The sequence below is a fragment of the Cavia porcellus genome, unplaced genomic scaffold (assembly GCF_034190915.1).
Source record: "Cavia porcellus strain 051 isolate PalLab524CR breed Dunkin Hartley unplaced genomic scaffold, mCavPor4.1 scaffold_24, whole genome shotgun sequence".
NCBI lineage: Eukaryota > Metazoa > Chordata > Mammalia > Rodentia > Caviidae > Cavia > Cavia porcellus.
The window spans coordinates 52,242,750-52,262,579 of NW_026947507.1; the positions used below are offsets into that span (position 1 = coordinate 52,242,750).

The following is a 19,830-nucleotide window of genomic DNA, read 5'->3' on the forward strand; positions in this document are numbered from 1 at the left end:
TTTGAACAGCCTATGAGTCTTATGTTCATCAAGTAGTTCATACTATAAATTTTTCTTTCCAGTGTTCATGAGTGGCCTTGCACTCTGGGTACAAGGCAGATTTACTTGGAATTCATAGACATGAATTCACTCAGAAAACTCACTTTTATTTTGAGACATTTTTATATTTGGATAAGGAAGTAAGTATGGGGTTAACAGGGTAATCTACAATTTGTGAAAGTCTGTTCGGAAAGCAGAATAATACTGATAAAAGTGAATCTAGGCTATTTTTAGTATGATTCTCAAATGTGAAATGAATGCCACAGTAACAAAGATAAAGCTTCACTGCTTTGACATTTGTTGCAAGGCTTAGGATAGGGATTTCACTGGGGAGTACACATTTTTAAAGAAATGAATTACTGGGATGATCATAAAAGTCTGAATTACACATTTTTAGTAAATGGATTGTAAAATTACTTATAAAAGTTGAGGTTTTTCAGGAAAGTGGTAACTTTTGTTGTAGGATGCTTGCTTCATGAATCAAGAGTTTCTGTTTTAAAACTATCAACAGTACTGTTTCCAGCTTAATATTTCCCAGGAAAGTGAATGGTAGTTTGCAGAGTCAGTTGATATTCCCTATCATGGTTATCACTAGTAAATAATTTACACCATTAATCTAGTTACTGAAAAGATCAAGTAAGGCTCCAGATCTGAAAGGTATAACAGGGTGGATCTTTTTTTTCTTCTCATGTGGAACAGAAAAAAATGACTATCTTTCCTTGTCCTGTGATCTAGCCCCATGTTCTTTAAATGAAAAGTTTATTAGATTGTTAATTATTATGTAATTCAGAAGAAAAATTTTATGGGAAAAAGCAAAACAAAAATCGGTTTTCTGTCAGAAGAACTTTTTTCTTTTAGAAACTAATCTTTATTTGGCGAAAACTAATCTTTGATAAGCACACTTACATCTCAAAAAAAAGAAAAAATACAGGCATACTTTGTTCATAGGCTAAGAACCATTATTGCTATAAAAGAAGTGATAGGAATAACTTACATAAAGTGTTGCCCAAATATTAAGAAAACGTTGGCTAGTAACTTCAGCTAACCCTAACCCAAAACAAATCTGAATACTAATAGTAGTTTTCAGATTAATTCTGCTGTTCATATTTTCATTTAACTTCAATATATATTACTAATTGGAACTTGTAGTACACTCACATTTTTACAATTTATTAAATTTTCCTTTCCTAGCAATAGCCTGTAAATGTGCAGCTCCACCCCATAATGTTCCTAAAAGATCTCTTTCGTTCTGTAATGCGTCCTCTAAATATAGCTCCTTGCCTGAACAAACAGATTTTTTCAAAGCTCTAATGACTTCTGGTGGCCCATTGACAAATTGTGCAAGCCATGCTTGGGCCTCTTCTACAGATTTTGTTTCATCTGAAGACTGCAAGATCTCATCAGCCATTCCTATGCTTAAAGCTTTTGTGGGATCCAGTTTGAGGGCCCCACCTAACACTTGGAGAGCTGCTTGACTGCCTATGATTTCAATTAGCCGGCTGGCACCACCCCAGCTTGGGATTATTCCCATCTCCTTGTGGACAAATCTGATCTCACTCTCCGGAGTCATTAATCTGCAAAAGAAAAGAGGAAACATATAAAATATGAACAATAATGAAGTATTACCTTTCCATAATCTAGAAAACAGCCACTGAGCCTTTTAGGTGACACATAACACTAAAAAGTGAAGGACAGAAAAATGTAGCTGTTCCATCGAGGATTAATGTACCATGTGGTACTCAATACCTCTTTGAAAACAAGTTTGTTGTGCTTGCTTATGCTTAACTTGGCAAATAACCTAGGCTTCATATTTCTAAATTTCCAAACTTTCTCATTAATTATTAGGTATATACATAAACATACATAAATGAAGATCCTCATAGTCTTCAGTCTTTTGCCTAGTGTCCATACAGCAACTATTTACTGAGCACTGCCAACACTAGGTAGTTTTCTAGGTGCTGAGGCTACAGGAAGAACCAAATTAAAATCCTTAGGCTTGAAACTTACATACCAGTTTGGGGAGAGACACTGAACAGTAAAATGGGACCAGGACTAACAAACGAATGCAATTAAAATGGAGAAGGCCTCTGAATATTTCAGCAGCTACATAAAAGTATGAACAACAAAAAAATCGGGAGAAAGCATTCCAGGAAGAGGCAATTCCAAGTGCAAAGGCTTTAAAGGAGAACTGTTTGGGGACCAAGCGGTGTCACTGAAACAGAGAAAATGAAGCAAGAAATGGGATGTTCAATCAAGCCGATGTACAGGCCTTAGTGACAGATTCCAATTTAATTCTCCATGAAGTTATTCAAAGTTCAAGCAAAGGATTCCCAACTGGTATTTTATAAGGGTTGCTCTATGAAGGCTTTAGCATTTAACAGCACTTGTACCTAAGCATCAGAGCTGCCATATATTGCCTACTAATAGCATCCTCATTGGTGGAGGCAAAAGAAGGAGCTCATTCAAAGCCACAGAGTTACCACAGAGGCGGGATGCACAGCCAGGCAGTTTGGTGTCACTCTGCACTTCTGACCCAGGGCCTACAAAGCATTTAGCTAAACAAGAACAGAAGCTGAGACACCACAATTTTGGTCATAGCTTAGGTCAGACTGATGGCTGTGACTGTCTAAAGCATGGGCTCCTTTATTCCAAGCTGTGCGAATTTTATGAATGCAGTGATTAAGCAAAGTAGAATGACTTAAAGCAAATGGTTAGTTTACCAGTTAAACATTTGTGTATTAATGACTAAACCTATGTAGTATTAGGAAGAATTTGTTTTATTGATTTGTTTATTCATTGTTCAGTACTGGGGATTGAACCTAGGGGTTCTCTACCACTCTACCACTGAGCTATGTCCCCAATCCTTTTTATTTTTCAGGTTGTGACAGAATCTCAGTTGGCCAGGCTAGCCCAGTCTGGAACTTACTATCTCTTCTACTACCTTACTTCTAGTCTACAATTACAGGAATGGACCAATGAACCAGCGTCAGTTTTATTTTGATTCTGTGCTTCAACAAGGAACTTTTACTATGTTAAAACCTGATTTAGGCTACCTTAACATTTTAGGAAAAATTAGTGCTTTCAAAAATACTCATTACAAAAAAGACATTAGTCTGCCTTTCCAAAGTGTTACGTATTTACCTGCAGGCAACTTACTTCTCTTAGCACCAAGAACAAGCTCGGGTCTTTGGCTCTTTTTTTTTTTTTTTTTTTTTTTTTTTTGTTCCCGGGGACTTCACACTTGCCAGGCAGGCACTTATGTCCCTGAGCTAAATCCCTGGCCCAGGTCTTTGGCTCTTTAAACAAGAGAACTCTCCAATAGAGAATTCACACAAAAGTCTATTTATTAACCCACTTGGAAAACTTGTCTTCATAACTATCACTATCTACAAAAGGAAATGTGCCATAACCATTAACAATTGCTTCCAGCAATAGCTATGAAGTGTCAATAAAAAAGTTTAAATAGGAAGAAAGAACAAGTCTAATAAGACTCTGACACTATCCCCAAATTCTGAGTATTGCCGTCTTCTAACAAAACAGGAAACCGTCAAAACTAAGAAGGAAATAAAATTATAGAAATGTCTGATAGCATTAGATATAGGAATAGCATTAATATTGAACTCAGTCCTGTAAGGTTTTTCACAGAATAAAACATGTCACTTCACAAATCCTGGGATTGCCACTCACATTGGCTCAGAGCTATGCCTACAAAAGCAAAAAAAAAAAAAAAAAAAAAAAAAAATTTAGAATCAGATGAACATAAACAATGGACAGTGTCCTAGATGTATTACATAGACGACCACAACAAAAATTACTGAAATGTAAGTGCACATCTGTTTGCAGTTCTTTGCTTCTAAAGAATCGTAATTTTTATATCATGTTCTCCCCAACCCCTAAGAGTATGCCTTTGAGTACTATTTTAAAACAAAAAACCTTGAAGTAATTTTTTTAAAAAATCCATGATGTCATCAAAATGACAGCCATCCTTTATGAACCATGTGCCTAGAGTGTGCCCCTGTACTGATACAAATGCATACAGTAAATACGTGCAACAAAAAATTCACTGGTGACGGACACAAGATGTTTAACCAATCAGAGGTATACGGACCACTGGGCGGGGTCCTTTTTTAGAACTTTATTAACCTAAGTAGTAAAATTTAAAGATAAAATATAAAATGTTGAAAAAATATAATCATATTGTCAACACATGTCAACAAGATACAAGATACATCCAAAATTAGAAATGGCTTCATTCATAGGACCTGGAGACTCCTGGGAAACTCTTATTTTGGCAAGTGAAGCACTTTGAGCTTTTTTAGACTGTGCGATCATCACAGGTTGTGTTTAAAATTTCCTCTGGCATTTTGCAGGAGGAGCAATGCAGTGAATCACATGTAGACCCATCCCGTCGCTGTGTGGATGGGACACTGTTCCACAAGAGCCAGGGTACCTGGAACAGGCTGCACGCCAGGCATGGATGCCTAGGAAAGCCTGCCTGTTCAAGGAGCTACTATTTCTGATGGGTTAGCCCAATACTTCAGCATTCGCAAGTGCATAAGAACAATTTAAACACCAAATTTTACTAACTTAAAATTTTAGTAAAAGATATAAAACACTTCAAACGTGATATAAAAATAGCTTCTAAAAATACTCCCTATTGAGGAAAGTTCCCGAGAGTACTGTGAGGAAGAATGGAAGCGCATACTGAACGTAGAACTTTGCAGTGAAGCAGTGTGCATGGACTCTGGGGCCAGCAGGCAGCTTGAGACCCCAGCAAGGCCACTAGCCCACTGCCTGCCTGCATCCCACACCCCACGTGATACAGCACAGCGAAAGGACAGAGCAAGGCTCAGTTACAGATCTTGGGCAGTTTCGTAGTATCTTGGCCTCAGTTTGCTTGTATATTAAATAACAGTACTTCTGTCATAAAATTACTGGGTGCCAAACTGCAACCCAAAACTCGTATCACAGAGTGCCAATAAATCAATTAAACCTGAATACTGAGGTTTTAGTTCAAGAAAATGACACTATCATTTCTTGTTAAAAAGCAAAAACCAACGGGAGCAGGCCCCATGTACAGCCCGCCAGGAGAACTAGACACCAGCCCTTTCCTGTGAGCTGGTGCCATTTGCGCACTGCAGGGGAGAACAAGAAGCAAAGTCCTTCCTGTGAGTTGGTGTCTTACATGGACAATCAGGAGGAGAACCACATGCCAGCCCCTTCCGGTGTACAGGCTGAAGACAAGAAGAGTCAATGTTAGGGGCTGGGGATTTAGCTCAGCAGCATAAGCATCTGCCTTGCAAGCAGGCAGTCGTGAGTTCGATCCCTGGTACCAATGAAAAGAAAAAAAAAAAGTGTAAAAAAAAAAAAGAAGAGCCAATGTTCCCTTTCCTCCACTCCCACTTAAGCAAGCAGCTCATCTGGAGAAACACAGGCTGTGACCATACCTAATGACATAAAATACAACTTAATGCTTGTAGTGTTTAGTGTTTCACTGACTTTGCAAGCATAAAAAGCAAGTAGTCTGTGATCATCTTACTCAAAAGATCATCTACAGCTTTTATAGGGGGAATCTTCTGAAGGTGGCAGACATTGTTACGTCCCAATTACCTTGTTTTGAAGTCCTGTATCATTCTCACTGTTTTATTTGGTGGGACTTTATTCTGTTTTGTCTTGCTTGATTTTATTAGGTCCGATGGCATGGGCAACTATTTCAAAGATAACAAGATACATCATGGTAGCCATTTTGGATTTACTATTGTTTTGAAGTCTTTATTGCTTTCATTGTTTTTATTGGTAATATTCTGTTCTGTTTTGCTTCATTTTACTATGTCTTATAGCATGGGCGGCTACTTTTTAGAATTTTGGGAGGGGGGCGGTACAAGGGATGGAACTCATGACCGTGTGCTTACCAGGTAAGCACTTGAGCCACTGAGCTGTGCCTGACTTTGAAGACACCAAGAGGCATTATGGTGACCACTGTTAATTTGTTATTATCTTGTTTTGAAATCCTGTGTCAAACGGCTTTGTTTTGATTGGCTTCATTCTGATTTATTGTTTGATTTTATTCTCTTTAAAATAAAAATTACAAAAAATTTTTTTAAAACCCCAAACTAAAAACCAACACCACAGCAACAAACATGCCATAGGTTTGCCACCACTGGTACAGAACGTTACATAACTGGCAGCATCTCCAATCACAAACCACATTTTAGTATCACACTTTGAACATAAATGCTTGCTTGCACATGTATTTCCTTTTCACTGTCTTTTGTTTCTGCCTGCCATCACCTTGTAAGACAAATTATGAAAAATGCAAGGAAAGAACCCAAGGGCTTTCCCTATCTCACCCCTGATTCTTAACTCTCAGGTGACCGCCTCTTGAGGCTCCTGCACTTTATGCACAACAGTTTCAGTAAGAAGGGATATGGGTGAAGAGAAATTGCTTATTTGTGTGCAGTCATAGTAGTAAGGGTGGGGAATGGCTAGAAAATGCTTTGTGACAGTCAAGTATGATTTTAATCTAGACAGTAACCCTAGCATGAGCAGAGACAGATTTTTGTGATATTATACACAGGAATTTCCAAGTAATGCTGTGGTAACTACAAAACAGAGCAATGAGGGCCGTGTGACTGCTTACTGGAGTATGCATGTCATATTCAAAGTCCCGGCACTTCCACCTGGAATTAGGTCTTTTGAGTGTGTGTGTCTGTGTGCATATATGTACAAATCTATTTATATATGTACAGGTATATTATATGTATATTTTGCATTTTATTTGTGAAACAAATATTTTAAGAAAAGGGCTACATATAGCAGGTTCTCCTGGAATATGCATGTTTATAGCCTCCTTTCTTTGTGACAGACCTGGAAAAGCAGTCACTGGAAATGCTAACACCTGGCTAAAGGTTATTTATATTCAAGAAAACATGTTGAAGATTAGAAGCAAATTAAATAGGTATGCTCTGAACTGCAGGTTGAGAACTTTATTTCATTAGGGACATGGTGGAATTAAAATGTGTATTTCACCTATCCCAAAGACAGCTCAACACTCCCAAAGAAAACAAATGGAAGAGGGAAATGCAGACAACTTACAGGCAAACATAAACAGATCAATGAACATATATATGCTTTAAAACCTAAAAATGTAAATTAAATTGAAATAAGTATTATCAAAATTAGAAAATATTTTTTGAAAGTCTGTGTTCATTGTAAGAAAGGATGTTCTCAGATACTGATCTTCTGCTGGTAGGATAAACTGATATAATCTTTCCTGGAGGAGAGTTTGACAATGTATTTCAAAGGTTCTTTATATTTTTATCTCCTCTTTATTCTCTAAACAGTACAGTATAACAACTATATAGCATTTACGTTATATTAGTATAATACATAATTTAGAGCTGATTCAAAATATAGTGGAAAGCTGTGTGTAAATACTGTGTGATTTCAAATAAGGGTCTTGGAACAATTATAGATTTTTATCATCCAGAAGAAGTCCTAGAACCAAGCCCTTGAAGAATTGAAGGACTACTGGAAGTGTTCATATTTGCATGTGGTTTATCAGACTTTAAATTTGGTAGGAATACTCCCAAGCTAGAACTGGCAGACTTCTGTAAGGACTATTTAGTATGCTGGATATTCGGAAAGCTATGGTATACAAAGGTTTTTATTTATTTATTTATTTTTGAAAGAGCTACTTACAGGACTTATTTTCAGCAAATAACCTTGAGTGGATAAGGTCTTAGGCACAAGTAATTATCACAGCATTAATGATACAGAAAAACTGGGAATGATGGAACAGATTATGGAACCTATCGACAGCTCTAACTACAAGTCAAATATGCTAATATGTAAGAGGTGCTATTTCATATCCTTAGAACATAAACGAAAATTTGGAAAATGGCTACCTGGAAAAAGAGATGTGATCCATTAGTTGTAACATAATAAAAGTAAGCTCAAATGGTTTAGATAGGTATAGTAAAACACGAAACTATTGACTAAAAACCAATCAAACCATGAAATCTTTCTAACTTACAGGTAGGGCAAGCCTTTTTGCCACTCAAAATCCGAAGTCAGTAATAAAAAAGACTGACAGTATATTCTCTAAAATAGCTTGCTTTGAGAAAACAACACCATACAAATAGACTCAAAAAGACATGTAGCAAATTAGGCAAATATTTACAAAGTATATCACAGATAATAACAAATGTCCACAACATATGAAAAAACTTTATAAAAAGTGAGTATAAAAGGTCAAGTATTCTATTGAGAAATAAGCAAAATATGAATAGGTAGTTCATAAAAGGATTGATAAAGTGATCCTTAGACACAGGAAAACAACTATTTTACTCTAGGGAAATGCTCACTGAAACTGCTAAAATACTATTCACCCATCAGACAGGCAAAAACTGACAAGTATAAGAGTAAGCTGTGTTGACAAGTCTACGTGAAACAGGACAGAGGGAATAAAGACAGGTCTGTTACCCACTTCCTGTGAAGGAGAAGTTGGCAGCCACAAATATTTGTTAACTTTAACTTGGTAATCTTCACTTCTAGAATTTACTCATATGAAATACCATTAGTCACAACAAAAGTACACACAAAATTATTTATTACAACATTCTACATATTAAAAATAAAATTAAATTAATATGGATAGCATAAATCAAAATCTAAATGAACGAAATTATTTCAAATAAAATGACATGAAAGAAAAAACAAGTAATCTCTGAACACAGCACATAACCATTGGCTCTTAGTCTGAGAGGATCTTTAAGCATTTTACCCATTTGGTTTTCTAGTTCTTTGCCTCAAACCTCCTCCACTTCTATGCCTGTGAGATCAGCCTAGGAGACATGATTTTTCTGAGGCCTCTTATGGCCCAGTTTTCTTCCCTGTTGAATGCTGCCGGTAAATCCGGCTAGAAAGCTCTGCCACTACAGGAGAAATCCCAGGGGTGGACACAAAAGATAGCACAGAAGCCTAATGAACACGTGAAGGTGGACCCCAGACTATGTTGAAGGGTTATCTCTTTCTCCAAAAAACACCCATAAAATCTTAATTTGCCTTTACTTGTATGTAGAGGATTTTAAAGGTGTAATAATGCACACTTTTGTATTCTTTCAAAATCTTTATCACATACTGCATTTCAGAGTAAAGACAGTAAAGTATTTCACCCTTTCACACACAGCATTTCCTACCTAGCCTCACAAACAGGAGACAGCAGCATCCTGCTGGAATCCAGCCTGCAGACAGCAGAGGGCGCTGCCATACAAAGCGCCCACCTTCCTCCTACTCCTGCATCTACCTGCTCAACCAGGAATTACTACCTTTCAAAGAGGCCAGGAACTTGGGAAACTGTCTTATGCACCAGAACTATGTTCAAATCTCTGAGGGTACAAAGGGACATATTTTAACTGATAAAATGAAGCTTGATTCATAAATTATGAAAAGAGAATCTATGGTTTTTACAGAATCTTTTCTCTAATTTTATTAAAGGATGATGCCTGTTAATGTGTACTGCAAACATACTAATGAAATAAAAATTTTAAAAAGATTGTGAATGAAAAGAAAACAGCAAACAAAGTACAGCAGAATGCTGCTGTCATGGCATTTCTGTAAAACAGCATAGTGTAAACTCATTTTAAGACAGAAAGTAATATTAGCAAGTCGATACTGCTATGTATTTCAAGTTAAGCACTGTGCCAATTCATAGTGTATGTATCCACAGTATCACTGAAACTTATCTAATAATACATTGGGGAAACAGCAAGGAAATAAAACAGTTACTGCTCAGAGCAGAACATGACCAACAGTGCTGGAGTCTGCCTTGTCCTGTGCAGCTGCTTCCTCCCATCCTGGGGCCTCACCCCTTCTGCCTCCCAAAGGCTGAAGGCTGTGAGGTGGGGCACTGGAGTTCTCCAAAATGCTAATGCCAAAGAAGTCTCAAGGGTAGGAATAACTTTAGATTTTAGACACTTTCATTCCTATGTGGCTCAGCTTCAAATAGGGAAAGTAATTTTAGAGACCAAAGAGCTGCTGGTCCCAAAGAACTTCTCTCACTGGATTTGTTTGTGTGTTCTCTTTCATTTGTAATTCCCTTTGCAGCTCAGCCTGACCTCTAATTAACTGACAGCAATCCTCCTGCCTCAGGCTCCCCAGTGCAGGGAGCAGAGCGGTGCGCAACCACAGCCATCTAACTTTATGTCCTAAATCTGCCCTAAAGCTCAAGGAAGTAGCTATCACTCACACAGAGGGAGATATGAAACAAACTCAGGAAGGCTCTTCTCTTGGCCAAAGGGCAGTACAGCAGCCTCTTTTTCTCCATTCTATTTTCTTCCCCAATGTGCACCTTCGGTATAATCCTTCTGTATTTTCAAGTTCCATACATTTCCTTAATTTTCCTCGCCAAGAGCTCTGCTCATGTGGACTTGAGTTACTCCAGGTCACTGTGTTCTCAATCTTTTCTTCAGTGGATGCTTAGAGCCACAGTTGTTACCCTAACTGTAAATGATCTATTTTAACAAATGACCAAGAGAAAACACTCGCTCACTATTTATTCTGTTTAGGAATATATAAAACAGCAACATAACATCCTGGCACAAAAAGAAATCTGAGCAAACAGCAATCTATTCCCGGGAGACACAAGGACTCTTATCCCACCTGAAGTCACAGGCTGTGGTCAACTCTGCGCCTCCACCCAGGGCTCGGCCCTGCACCAGGGCCACGCTTATTAAAGGAAGCCTGTGTGTGGAAGGAAAGGGATGTTAACAGTTTTGGCTTCAATACTGATTTACAAATGTAATTTTGAAAGTCTTGAATTGCAGTGCAAATACAACTACTGCTCAGTCTTCCTAAGTAACATGTATCAAATAGTGGAGCCTGAAGCTGTGAAAAACCCTAAGCTGAAAAACAATACAGTACTAAAAATACACTAATTCATACTAAATGCCATGTAAGTTTGAGTGAGGTTTTATTGCTTTTTTTCTTCGTACTGAAAATCGACCCCAAGGCCTTCCTTGTGAGCTACGCCTCTGCATTTCTTGTTGTGTTTTATTCTGAGACAGAGTCTTGGCACATCACAAAGTTGCTAGGCTGGGCCTGAAGGTGCAATACTGCCTCTGCCTCACATACTGCTTGGGGTACAGGTGTCACCACCACCAGACCAGCAATGTTTACACTGAAGGAATATTCAAACTTCATTCCCAAGACACATGCTTTTAAATAACATAAATCTTAGAGCCTCTCAGCAAGTAACAATCCAGAAGAACTGAATGTAATATTGTCTTCATCTGTTTTTATTCATCTTTGGCTAAGGGTAGGAAAATTAAGGATAGACCCAAAGGAAGATGTGGTCCTAAAGGCAGAACCCCAAAGCTATGAATTGAAGGGTCCTATGAATAGAGCATCCCAATTTGTGAGCATATGCAAATAATAGAGGGTAAATCTACATTGTTTTAAAAGGATGCTTCTGTACATTCGAATCCAAATATAAAGTTGCAAGTCTAATACAGATGAATATTTAATACACACTGGCTGCATATAGAAGGGACAATCTAAAAAATAATGTGGGATCCTCTTGCCTCAGCCCCTGAAGAGCCGGGATCCCAAGGGTGCACTTAAAAATATAGAGGCTGGAGATGTAGCTCAGTGGTATAGTATCTCCAGATTCACTCTCTAGTGACACACAAAATTAAATAAGCAAACAAAAAACAGAATAGCTGCTCAGATTTATCTAAGAAGTTAAGCCTTAATAGAGGACGCAAATGAACATATACTAGAATAACAAAAAAAGTATTTTACACTGAAATGTTATGATTCTACTGCTCTTCCTAGACTCTCAGATATGATAAGTCCCAAAATACAGTCATCTAAATTTCCTTAGTTCTTATAATTGTAAGAGTGTCTACATTCAGAATAAGAAATTAGAAACTAACCAAAATCTGCAGCAGTTTGAAATCCTGGAATTGCAAAGAAAAAATTTTCCCATTTTTTTCTTATCTCGATGCAAAGTAAATCCACCTTGCTCAAAAAACTGTAAGAGCCTCTTCAATCCACTGCTGGTTTCCCACCACCTCTGGACATAGCCCACTATAACACATGGTCCCAGAATTCTCAATACGAAGTCATTGTATCCAGCACTTCCTGGTTGGTGTCATTATCCTGCTCTAACGTGTGACTTCAAAGTATCTGACTGCCTGGTGACTGCCCCCGAAGACAGTCCCAGGAACTCTTTGGGGAAATTCTTTTCCTCTCGCCCTTCTAGTGTTTATGAAATACTTGTGCATCCTTTGCTAAAATTCAATTAAATGATTGTTCTCTACAGCAAATCAAATAGCGCAATATCAGAATATATATGTAATTTAAAAATCAACTGTGATTTTCTAGTTAGTGCAAATAATAAAGTGATACAGAACTATTTTTGGTCTTTTAGAAATTATACCTCTTTTAAAAAGATGCATTACCTTGTAAATCTTGTTAAGGTGTTCTGCATGAACATACATAAAGCCATTCCATCCTTTAAATAAAAATAGGCATTAATACAAAGATATAATGCACCTGTACAAAATAACATTTTTAATTTGAGACTTCAGAAAGTAAGACAAAAACACGTGTCTAGTTTTACAAGTTCATTTACAAGTGTGCGATGCTGTGTGAAACACAAAGGATACTGCATTGGACTTGGCTTGGATACCTGAGGGCTCCCTGAGCTCAGCTAGGCATGAGGTGCAGCAGAGACGCAAGCAGGACAGTCAAACTGCAGGGTGAGGATAGAGTGGAGCTGCACTGGAGAAATAGTGGGGAGAAGGGTGCTGAGTGGTACTCACTCATTATTGCCACACAGACAGACACACGCAAGAAGGAAGGAAAGCAGAAGGAGAGAAGGTGTGTTGTAACAAGCTTTGAATTTCTGTACTTCCTGATCTATGCATCTCTACAAATGAATGCATTTCTTCTTAAAAGGGACCCAAACACATTGCCTACTCTTTTCAACTCAGGTTTTCTGAAACTCGTGTAATTTGGCCTTCAGCCTTCTTCCAAAAGATTTCCCTCAAACATTTCTAATATTAAGCTTGAAAATTAAATCAATTGCCCGCGAACATTTCTAATATTAAGCTTGCAAATTAAACCATTTCTCTATTTTCCCCATCTTGTTCTTGCTCGCTCTAACAGGCAGTGCCTTTCTTTGACAGTTTCTTCGTTCTGATCCTCTACCTTTGTTTGTAATGCAACTTTAAACCCCTGATTCTCTTATTTAGCTCTCCTTTGTTTCTTCCTTGGCTTCTCTCTTATTTAGCAAGTCCCCTAATGCATTTACTGTTAACAATCCAATCCATGCTTCACATTGTCCTAAGCACAGCTCCTTCCCTGCAGGGAGCGGATGAAGCTGGAGATTGATCACCCACACAGTGTGCCAAGGTGAACCTCATGAACAAGTCCAAAGTACACCAGACACCCAAGGCAAGCCAAGCACACAGGCTGGTAGGCAGGGGGTGCCACATGACATCCACCTGCCAAACTATAAATAAATGTGCTGTGGTCCATGAGCAGTTCCTTTACTCCCATCTAGACAGAGGGCACCACCTGACCTCAGCTTTCCGCTCCTTGACTCTTCCCTTTATCCTCTACCACACTTCGCCCCAAGAATTTCCACAGCTGTGCTGGATGAGGCACTTCCTTGCAGGTGTCCCCCACTGTTCCCCTTCGACTGAGCCTTTCCTATGAAGCACTAAAACCTTTCTCAATTTTCACACCCTGCCAGCACCTCCAACTCAGCTCAGTAAAGCCAGCTGCCCAGAAAGAGGCTGAGTGCAAATGGCAGTGTTATCGCTTACTAGCAGCATGAAGGAGAACATGTAAGCAGCACTGGCTCTGAATTCATAGAGTCAGGAATGACTGCTGATTTAAATTTAAATTAGAAAGATACAATTATAGGCCAATTATAGGTGGTGCATGCCTGTAATCCCAGCACTCAGGCGGCTAAGATGGGAGGATCACTTCGAGTTCCAGGCCAGCCAGGGCTACATAGTGAGTTCAGGGCAAGCCTGAAATGCACAGTAAAACCTTGTCTCAAAAAACAGGAGAAAAAAAAAGAAAGATATAAATGTGCCCACAAGAGGGGAATGGAGGAGATAGGAGGTCAAGGGACAAAGGAGGGTATTGTCCTGAAGCTAGATTAAGACTCATGAAGGTGTCTAACCGGCCAGACTGTTCCTGAGGCCTCATGCCCATTCACTGGAAATCAGCAGTTTTCATCTCCCTGTATCCGAAAGCCTGTAAGTGGACTCTGCTTCCTCCCTCTAAAAGGAGAACTATTACGGCATACAGAACACCTGTGGCATCAAATCCAATTTTTCTTTCTTTCTTTCTTTCTTTCTTTCTTTCTTTCTTTCTTTCTTTCTTTCAGGCTGGTCTTGAACTTGCAACTGTCCTCTTGCTTCAGCCTCCTGAGTGCTGGGATTACTCACATGCACCACCACTTCCAGCTGAAATCCAAATCTTATAATTGCATTATTAATCACATTTTTAAACATTTCATTCTTTTCGACTCACTGTAAATTTTCAGGGTGAATCCTGAGTTTTGCTAGTCACCTCCTGGACTCTGCCTTCTCAACCAAGAATTGTGTCACAGAAGCAGGTGCAGTTCTGTTCTTGCTCATCAGGACTAAAAACACCAGAAAGAAACCAACTGCTTAGGAGACCAGTTGCAAAGAAATAAACCTGCAGTGAAAGCCAAGCGACCACCACAGGACGTGGAGCACTGCAGATGCTGCTCTGGCACACAGGGCTCTCACTGTGTTAGGCTCTGTCTTGTTGATCTTTGCTAACTATCATTAATAAGCATTTTCAAATATCTAAAAAATCACAGTGGCAAAAACACTGACATAATTATTTTTTTAAAAATCCATGTAATCATCAATTTTAAGCATTTTGCCACAGCTGGAGGGGAATGTAAGCAAATTACTAAAATCATCATGCAGACCAAGTACAGCAGCCTTCTGAAAACAAAGCAAATTCTCCCAATAGCAGAGGCCGGTGAGGCATCTGTGACTAGAGTCCATGTGTGGAGTAAAGAGGAGCCTCCGGAGAGAAAACCTGCAGGGAGGTGACAGTGGGGAGCACGGAAAGTATGGCGGGGAGGGATGGCTGAGGGGGGCTGGGTCCCCTGACTCCAAGGCCATCAATGATTCACGCCCAGGTACCATCAACTGTAGTCTGCATGAAGCCTGGCTTGTGGGCTCTGCATGCATGCACCGCACCCTTTCTGCTTCATGCTAATTTAAAAGTCACCTTTAGATAACTGTACCCTCTGTACACAGGACTATGTATTTCAGTGCAGTAATGCTCTGATTTTATTGGCCTTTCAACACTCTCAGATACGATCATGAATATTAACATACAGTGATGACCAATTATTAAGTATGTTTAATAAATATGAATTTCCTTAGTGTTCACAATTCTACACTGTCTCTATTTAGAATATGAAACTAGACATCTAATTATCCAGAACAGCCCACACTTCCTAACACCACATGCATGGGAGAGTGTCTTCCTCTTCCTCCTCATCTAGCTGTGAAGTAAATCCTTCTCTCAGCCACAGTAAAGCATCATTGCCAGTTCATCACCTGTGACAGATCTAAGGCAGCACAGTAATACACAGCACTGGGTGTAGGGTAGGTATATGGAGCTCTCTGCTATGGGTGTAGTTTTCTTGTAAATCCAAACAACACTACTCGAAAATTTAAAAATTTATTTTAAAAAATTTAACAGACACAGAGAAGAGACAGTGGGAGCTGAGGAGAACTAACAGGATCAACACTCACAGCATGAGACAGAGACAGAGAGGGAGAGGGAGGGGGGAGAGAGAGACAGAGAGAGAGAGAGAGAGAGAGAGAGAGAGAGAGAGAGAGAGAGAGAGAAAGAGAATGAATCCCATTCTGCAAAAGCAGCAACCCAGCTGAGAGAGCACTGCTAAGCCGAGGAGGAGCTGTGTCCGAGCACTCACAGCAGTGATCCTCACAGGCGGCCTACGGCACAGGCCTAAAGCATCATTTGTTCCCCTACATCCTTCCCCTTAAGGTTCTTTACACTTCCTCCAGACACCAAGGACCACAGCCCTGCTGCTTCGGAGGCCAAAGATTCAGTCAGGCTAATAAACACATAGGCAGAACAGAAACCCTGTAGCCCAGACTCCGGCTTGGCCTGCGCACCTTAAGGCAGTGTAACCCACAAGGCCTCACCTCTGGAGTGGCCAGTGCTTTCACGGCATTCAGGTCAGACCCTGAAGAGAAAGTGTTTTTGGCTCCACGGACAATGACTCCTTTCCCTGCTGTCCAATTTTCCAGTTCAATCACTTTTTCCAAAAGTTGTAGCATCATGACACCTACCAGGGAACAAAGGGCAAAATCACAAACTCAAAAAAGTCTGAGATTGAAAAGCAGAAATCACACAGACACTGTAGTCAGTCAAGTCTCAGTCTTTTACAAATAGTTACTAACGCTTTTCAGAAAAATGCCTGCTGTGCTGGCCCAATGGGGTACACAAGAGGAACCTATGACAGTCCCTGCTTTAAAAGTTTAAGCTTGTCAGTGTCTGCATTTCTCTACTTGGCTTAAAGATGCACATAAATTTATGCTTACACAGAAAAATAAAAATGCACTACACATATCCTACATATCTTAGGGGTAGGGAAACTGGACTGGACCACATGGGATATGGTGATAAGGAAAAATTATTTCTTAGGGTAAAAAAAAACACAAATAAACTTTATAGTACGATACACTCGATGTCTCAGTCAACATGAATTTGTTCAACTACTAACTTTATGGATCTTATAATGCTTATGGGATCTTACAACATAGTGCACAGAATAAAGTGACATTCCTAGCTTGTTCGCACTGGAAGTACAATGACAAGGTGTCAGTTCACAAAAGGCGCAGTAAACACCCTGTTCCAAGATCTCAAGTGGCTCTAACAAGCCCAAAGGCCATTACAGAAGTGATTCATCAGACTACTAGTAAGTCTACAATTTATAGATCAGATTGTTACCTTGAGATCACCTCAAATTCTATTCAAGCTTCTTTATAAACAGACAAATTTAAAACAGGAACAGTAGGGACTATGGTTTTTAAATTGCAGTCAGTATATCTTAGATATACTACTCTCTTCTAAGTTCCCACGGTTCATATTTTCAATGTGGTTTATTTTCCACTGTTAGGAAATGCTTCAGAAGCCAATATAAAAAGCATAGGTGGGATTGAAATTTGCAGTGTTAGTTTCTAAAACTCACTCATGCCTAATTAAACTATGTAAACTAAATGTTGGAAAACGAATCCCACAAAGTCAAGAACTTTTATTTTCTTTGCCTTTTAAAAATAGCCAGTAGGTATACGGTTCTACAATAAATGGTCATTGGCTGGACAATGACTAATACAGCCAGTTAACCTTTCCAATTGCTAATTAGGACTGTAATCAAAATGTCTTAAAACTTCTCCAAAAATGTCTTATATAATTTAGAAATATAGGTCTTTTCTTTTTTTTTTTTTTTTTCCTTTTTATCGGTACCAGGGATTGAACTCACGACCATGCGCTTGCAAAGCAGGCACTTATGCCGCTGAACTAAATCCCCAGCCCTTTTTTGTCTTTTTGAGACAGGGTCTCTCTATGCAGTTCAGGCTGGCCTCGAGCTCACTTTGTAGCCTAGGCTGGTCTGGAATTTGCAATGATCCTCCTGCGTCAAGTCTCCGGAGGAATGGGATTACAGGTGTGAGCTACCACGCCCAGCAGAAATATAGATCTTGTTCTGAAGCAATTTTCAGTTTAGCAGGGAAACCAAAAGACTCATACATTTAGAGAAATATGGACCTTTAATTATGTATATTTCAGTTTCTAAAAAGTAAAGGTGGGTTTGGGCACTAGAAAGTCTGTACTAGTAGTTAATCTTAAACTCATTTTTTCAATTTGTACAGTCAACCTTGACAGTTGGAGGAAACCTTACAGAGTATCTGATGGGGTATTCTTTAAATAAGAGTTTTGGGGCTCATTCCTCTTGTCCCCACTCAATCTAACCAAGTGTGTTTACCCACAGCCCAGCAATTCTGTTTTTACTAGTTTTAGGTTACTATTGGTTTTCATTTGAATAAAAGGTTATTTCTTGGCTGGGGACACAGCTCAGCAGCACAGTGCCTGCCTGGCAAGCAGAGGTCCTGAGTTTGGTTCCTGGTACCAAAAAGAAAAAAGTATTATTAGTAACTATTCAGTAGTAAATTACAATGATCTAATTTAAGCGTCTAGGATAGTCTTCCCACTCTTACCTTTTGAAATTTATTTTATCGGGGATAATGGTAAAATTGGAGTTTATTCCCTAAACTAATCAAAGATATGGGCAACCTTGTCTACTAAAGTAGCCATTAATCAGATGCAGCTACTGAGCAACTGAAGGGTGCCTAACATGCAGATGTGCAATGAGCTTAATAACAGGTTTCAAGACTTAGTATGAAAATAAAATGAAAAAAATCTCATTTATAATAGTTTACAGCAGTCACTTCTTGAGTAATATTTTGGATGTGCTGTGTTAAATAAAATGCACTATTAAAATCAATTTTAACTGTTTCTTCTTTTTAAATGGTGGCCACTAGAATATCTAAAATTACATGTGTGGATCACATTTGTGTCTCACATTATAATTTTATTGCTCAGCACTCGTATAGAGAAATATCTCTGAAATCTGATTAAGAAGAAAAATTGTCTTTGATATAAATACTTCTGGCAATTTACAAAGTTAACAGTTTAATGAATTATGTCTGTAGGTAGCAGTACACTTAAGTTAGACACCCAAAATTTACTGTGATACCTGAGTCCAGCATTTCAAATGTTACCAAAGAAAATAATGTACCCTTGCCATATAACTGGCAAGTAGAAATTATCAGCATTGCTTCAGGTATGAAGGGTGAGGGTTGGAAAGCTACTCATAGCTCTTGTGTAAAATGGTAGCATGATTCAAATTTGAGCCTCTGCTCAAATCTGTTGCAGTTTGTTTCCAAATAGCATTAGCTGAAAACAAAATTCTTATGCTGTGAATAAATTTCAAGGCAAACACAGTTAAGATCGATTTAAGTGCATCCTTTTTATCAACATCCAAATTCATGAATTTTTTAAAAGCATTAAAATAGTACTAATTAGTAAAAGTCTTTCCGGTTCACATTACAGAGTACTTGTTTGGTGTGAATTCTGTGAACACTGCCAAGACTGGCCAGGATTCTGTCACCAGGGCACGGACTAAATCCACGAGACAGCAGGTGAGATTCAGTGTCATTCTTTATCTAGGAAAAGAAAGATCTCGCCTACCTGAGAAGGCGTTCATCTTACTGGGGTTGTTCAGAGTAAGGATGCCAATGCCACTGTCATCTTTTTGAAGATCGACGGACCCACCAGGAAACTGCTGGAGTGTTTTCTTCACCTCCTCCTCATGGTAGCCGTGAGAGGTATTATACAGAGGCAAGCCCACTTGACGGAGCACTGTTGTCCTTATAGACAGAGGCATTTTCAAAAGATAGCTTGCCATTTCTAGAAAGTATGCAATGGTTCAGGTTAGGAGACCTTTGCTTTTCTAGGAGTATCAGTTAGTAGGCAGTGATAACCATGGTACATACTCACAACCCACCTTCTCCAGATGCCTAGAAAAGAAAGCCATGTGAACCCAAGAGTATGGGTAGAGCCTGGGCAAAAGATAAAATGAAAATGAAACAAAACTGTTCTTTCAGAATACAGAAGCAATTCTTTCAGAGTTGC

The 19,830-nt window shown here is 38.9% G+C and overlaps 1 protein-coding gene across 2 annotated transcripts in view; it reads right to left on the bottom strand.

The window, feature by feature from the left end:
• Window positions 1-884: 884 nt before the first annotated feature.
• Window positions 885-19,830, bottom strand: part of Echdc1 (ethylmalonyl-CoA decarboxylase 1) — a 98,490-nt gene continuing 79,544 nt past the window's right edge. For both annotated transcript variants that reach the window (XM_023561464.2, XM_003479730.5), the window contains exons 3-7: window positions 19,387-19,605; window positions 16,281-16,423; window positions 12,504-12,556; window positions 10,702-10,782; window positions 885-1,613 (exon numbers count right to left, since the gene is read on the bottom strand). In XM_023561464.2, coding sequence (XP_023417232.2) covers window positions 1,202-1,613; window positions 10,702-10,782; window positions 12,504-12,556; window positions 16,281-16,423; window positions 19,387-19,603 — 906 coding nt within the window. In that variant the 5' untranslated portion in view covers window positions 19,604-19,605 and the 3' untranslated portion in view covers window positions 885-1,201. The remainder of the gene's footprint in view (window positions 1,614-10,701; window positions 10,783-12,503; window positions 12,557-16,280; window positions 16,424-19,386; window positions 19,606-19,830) is intronic.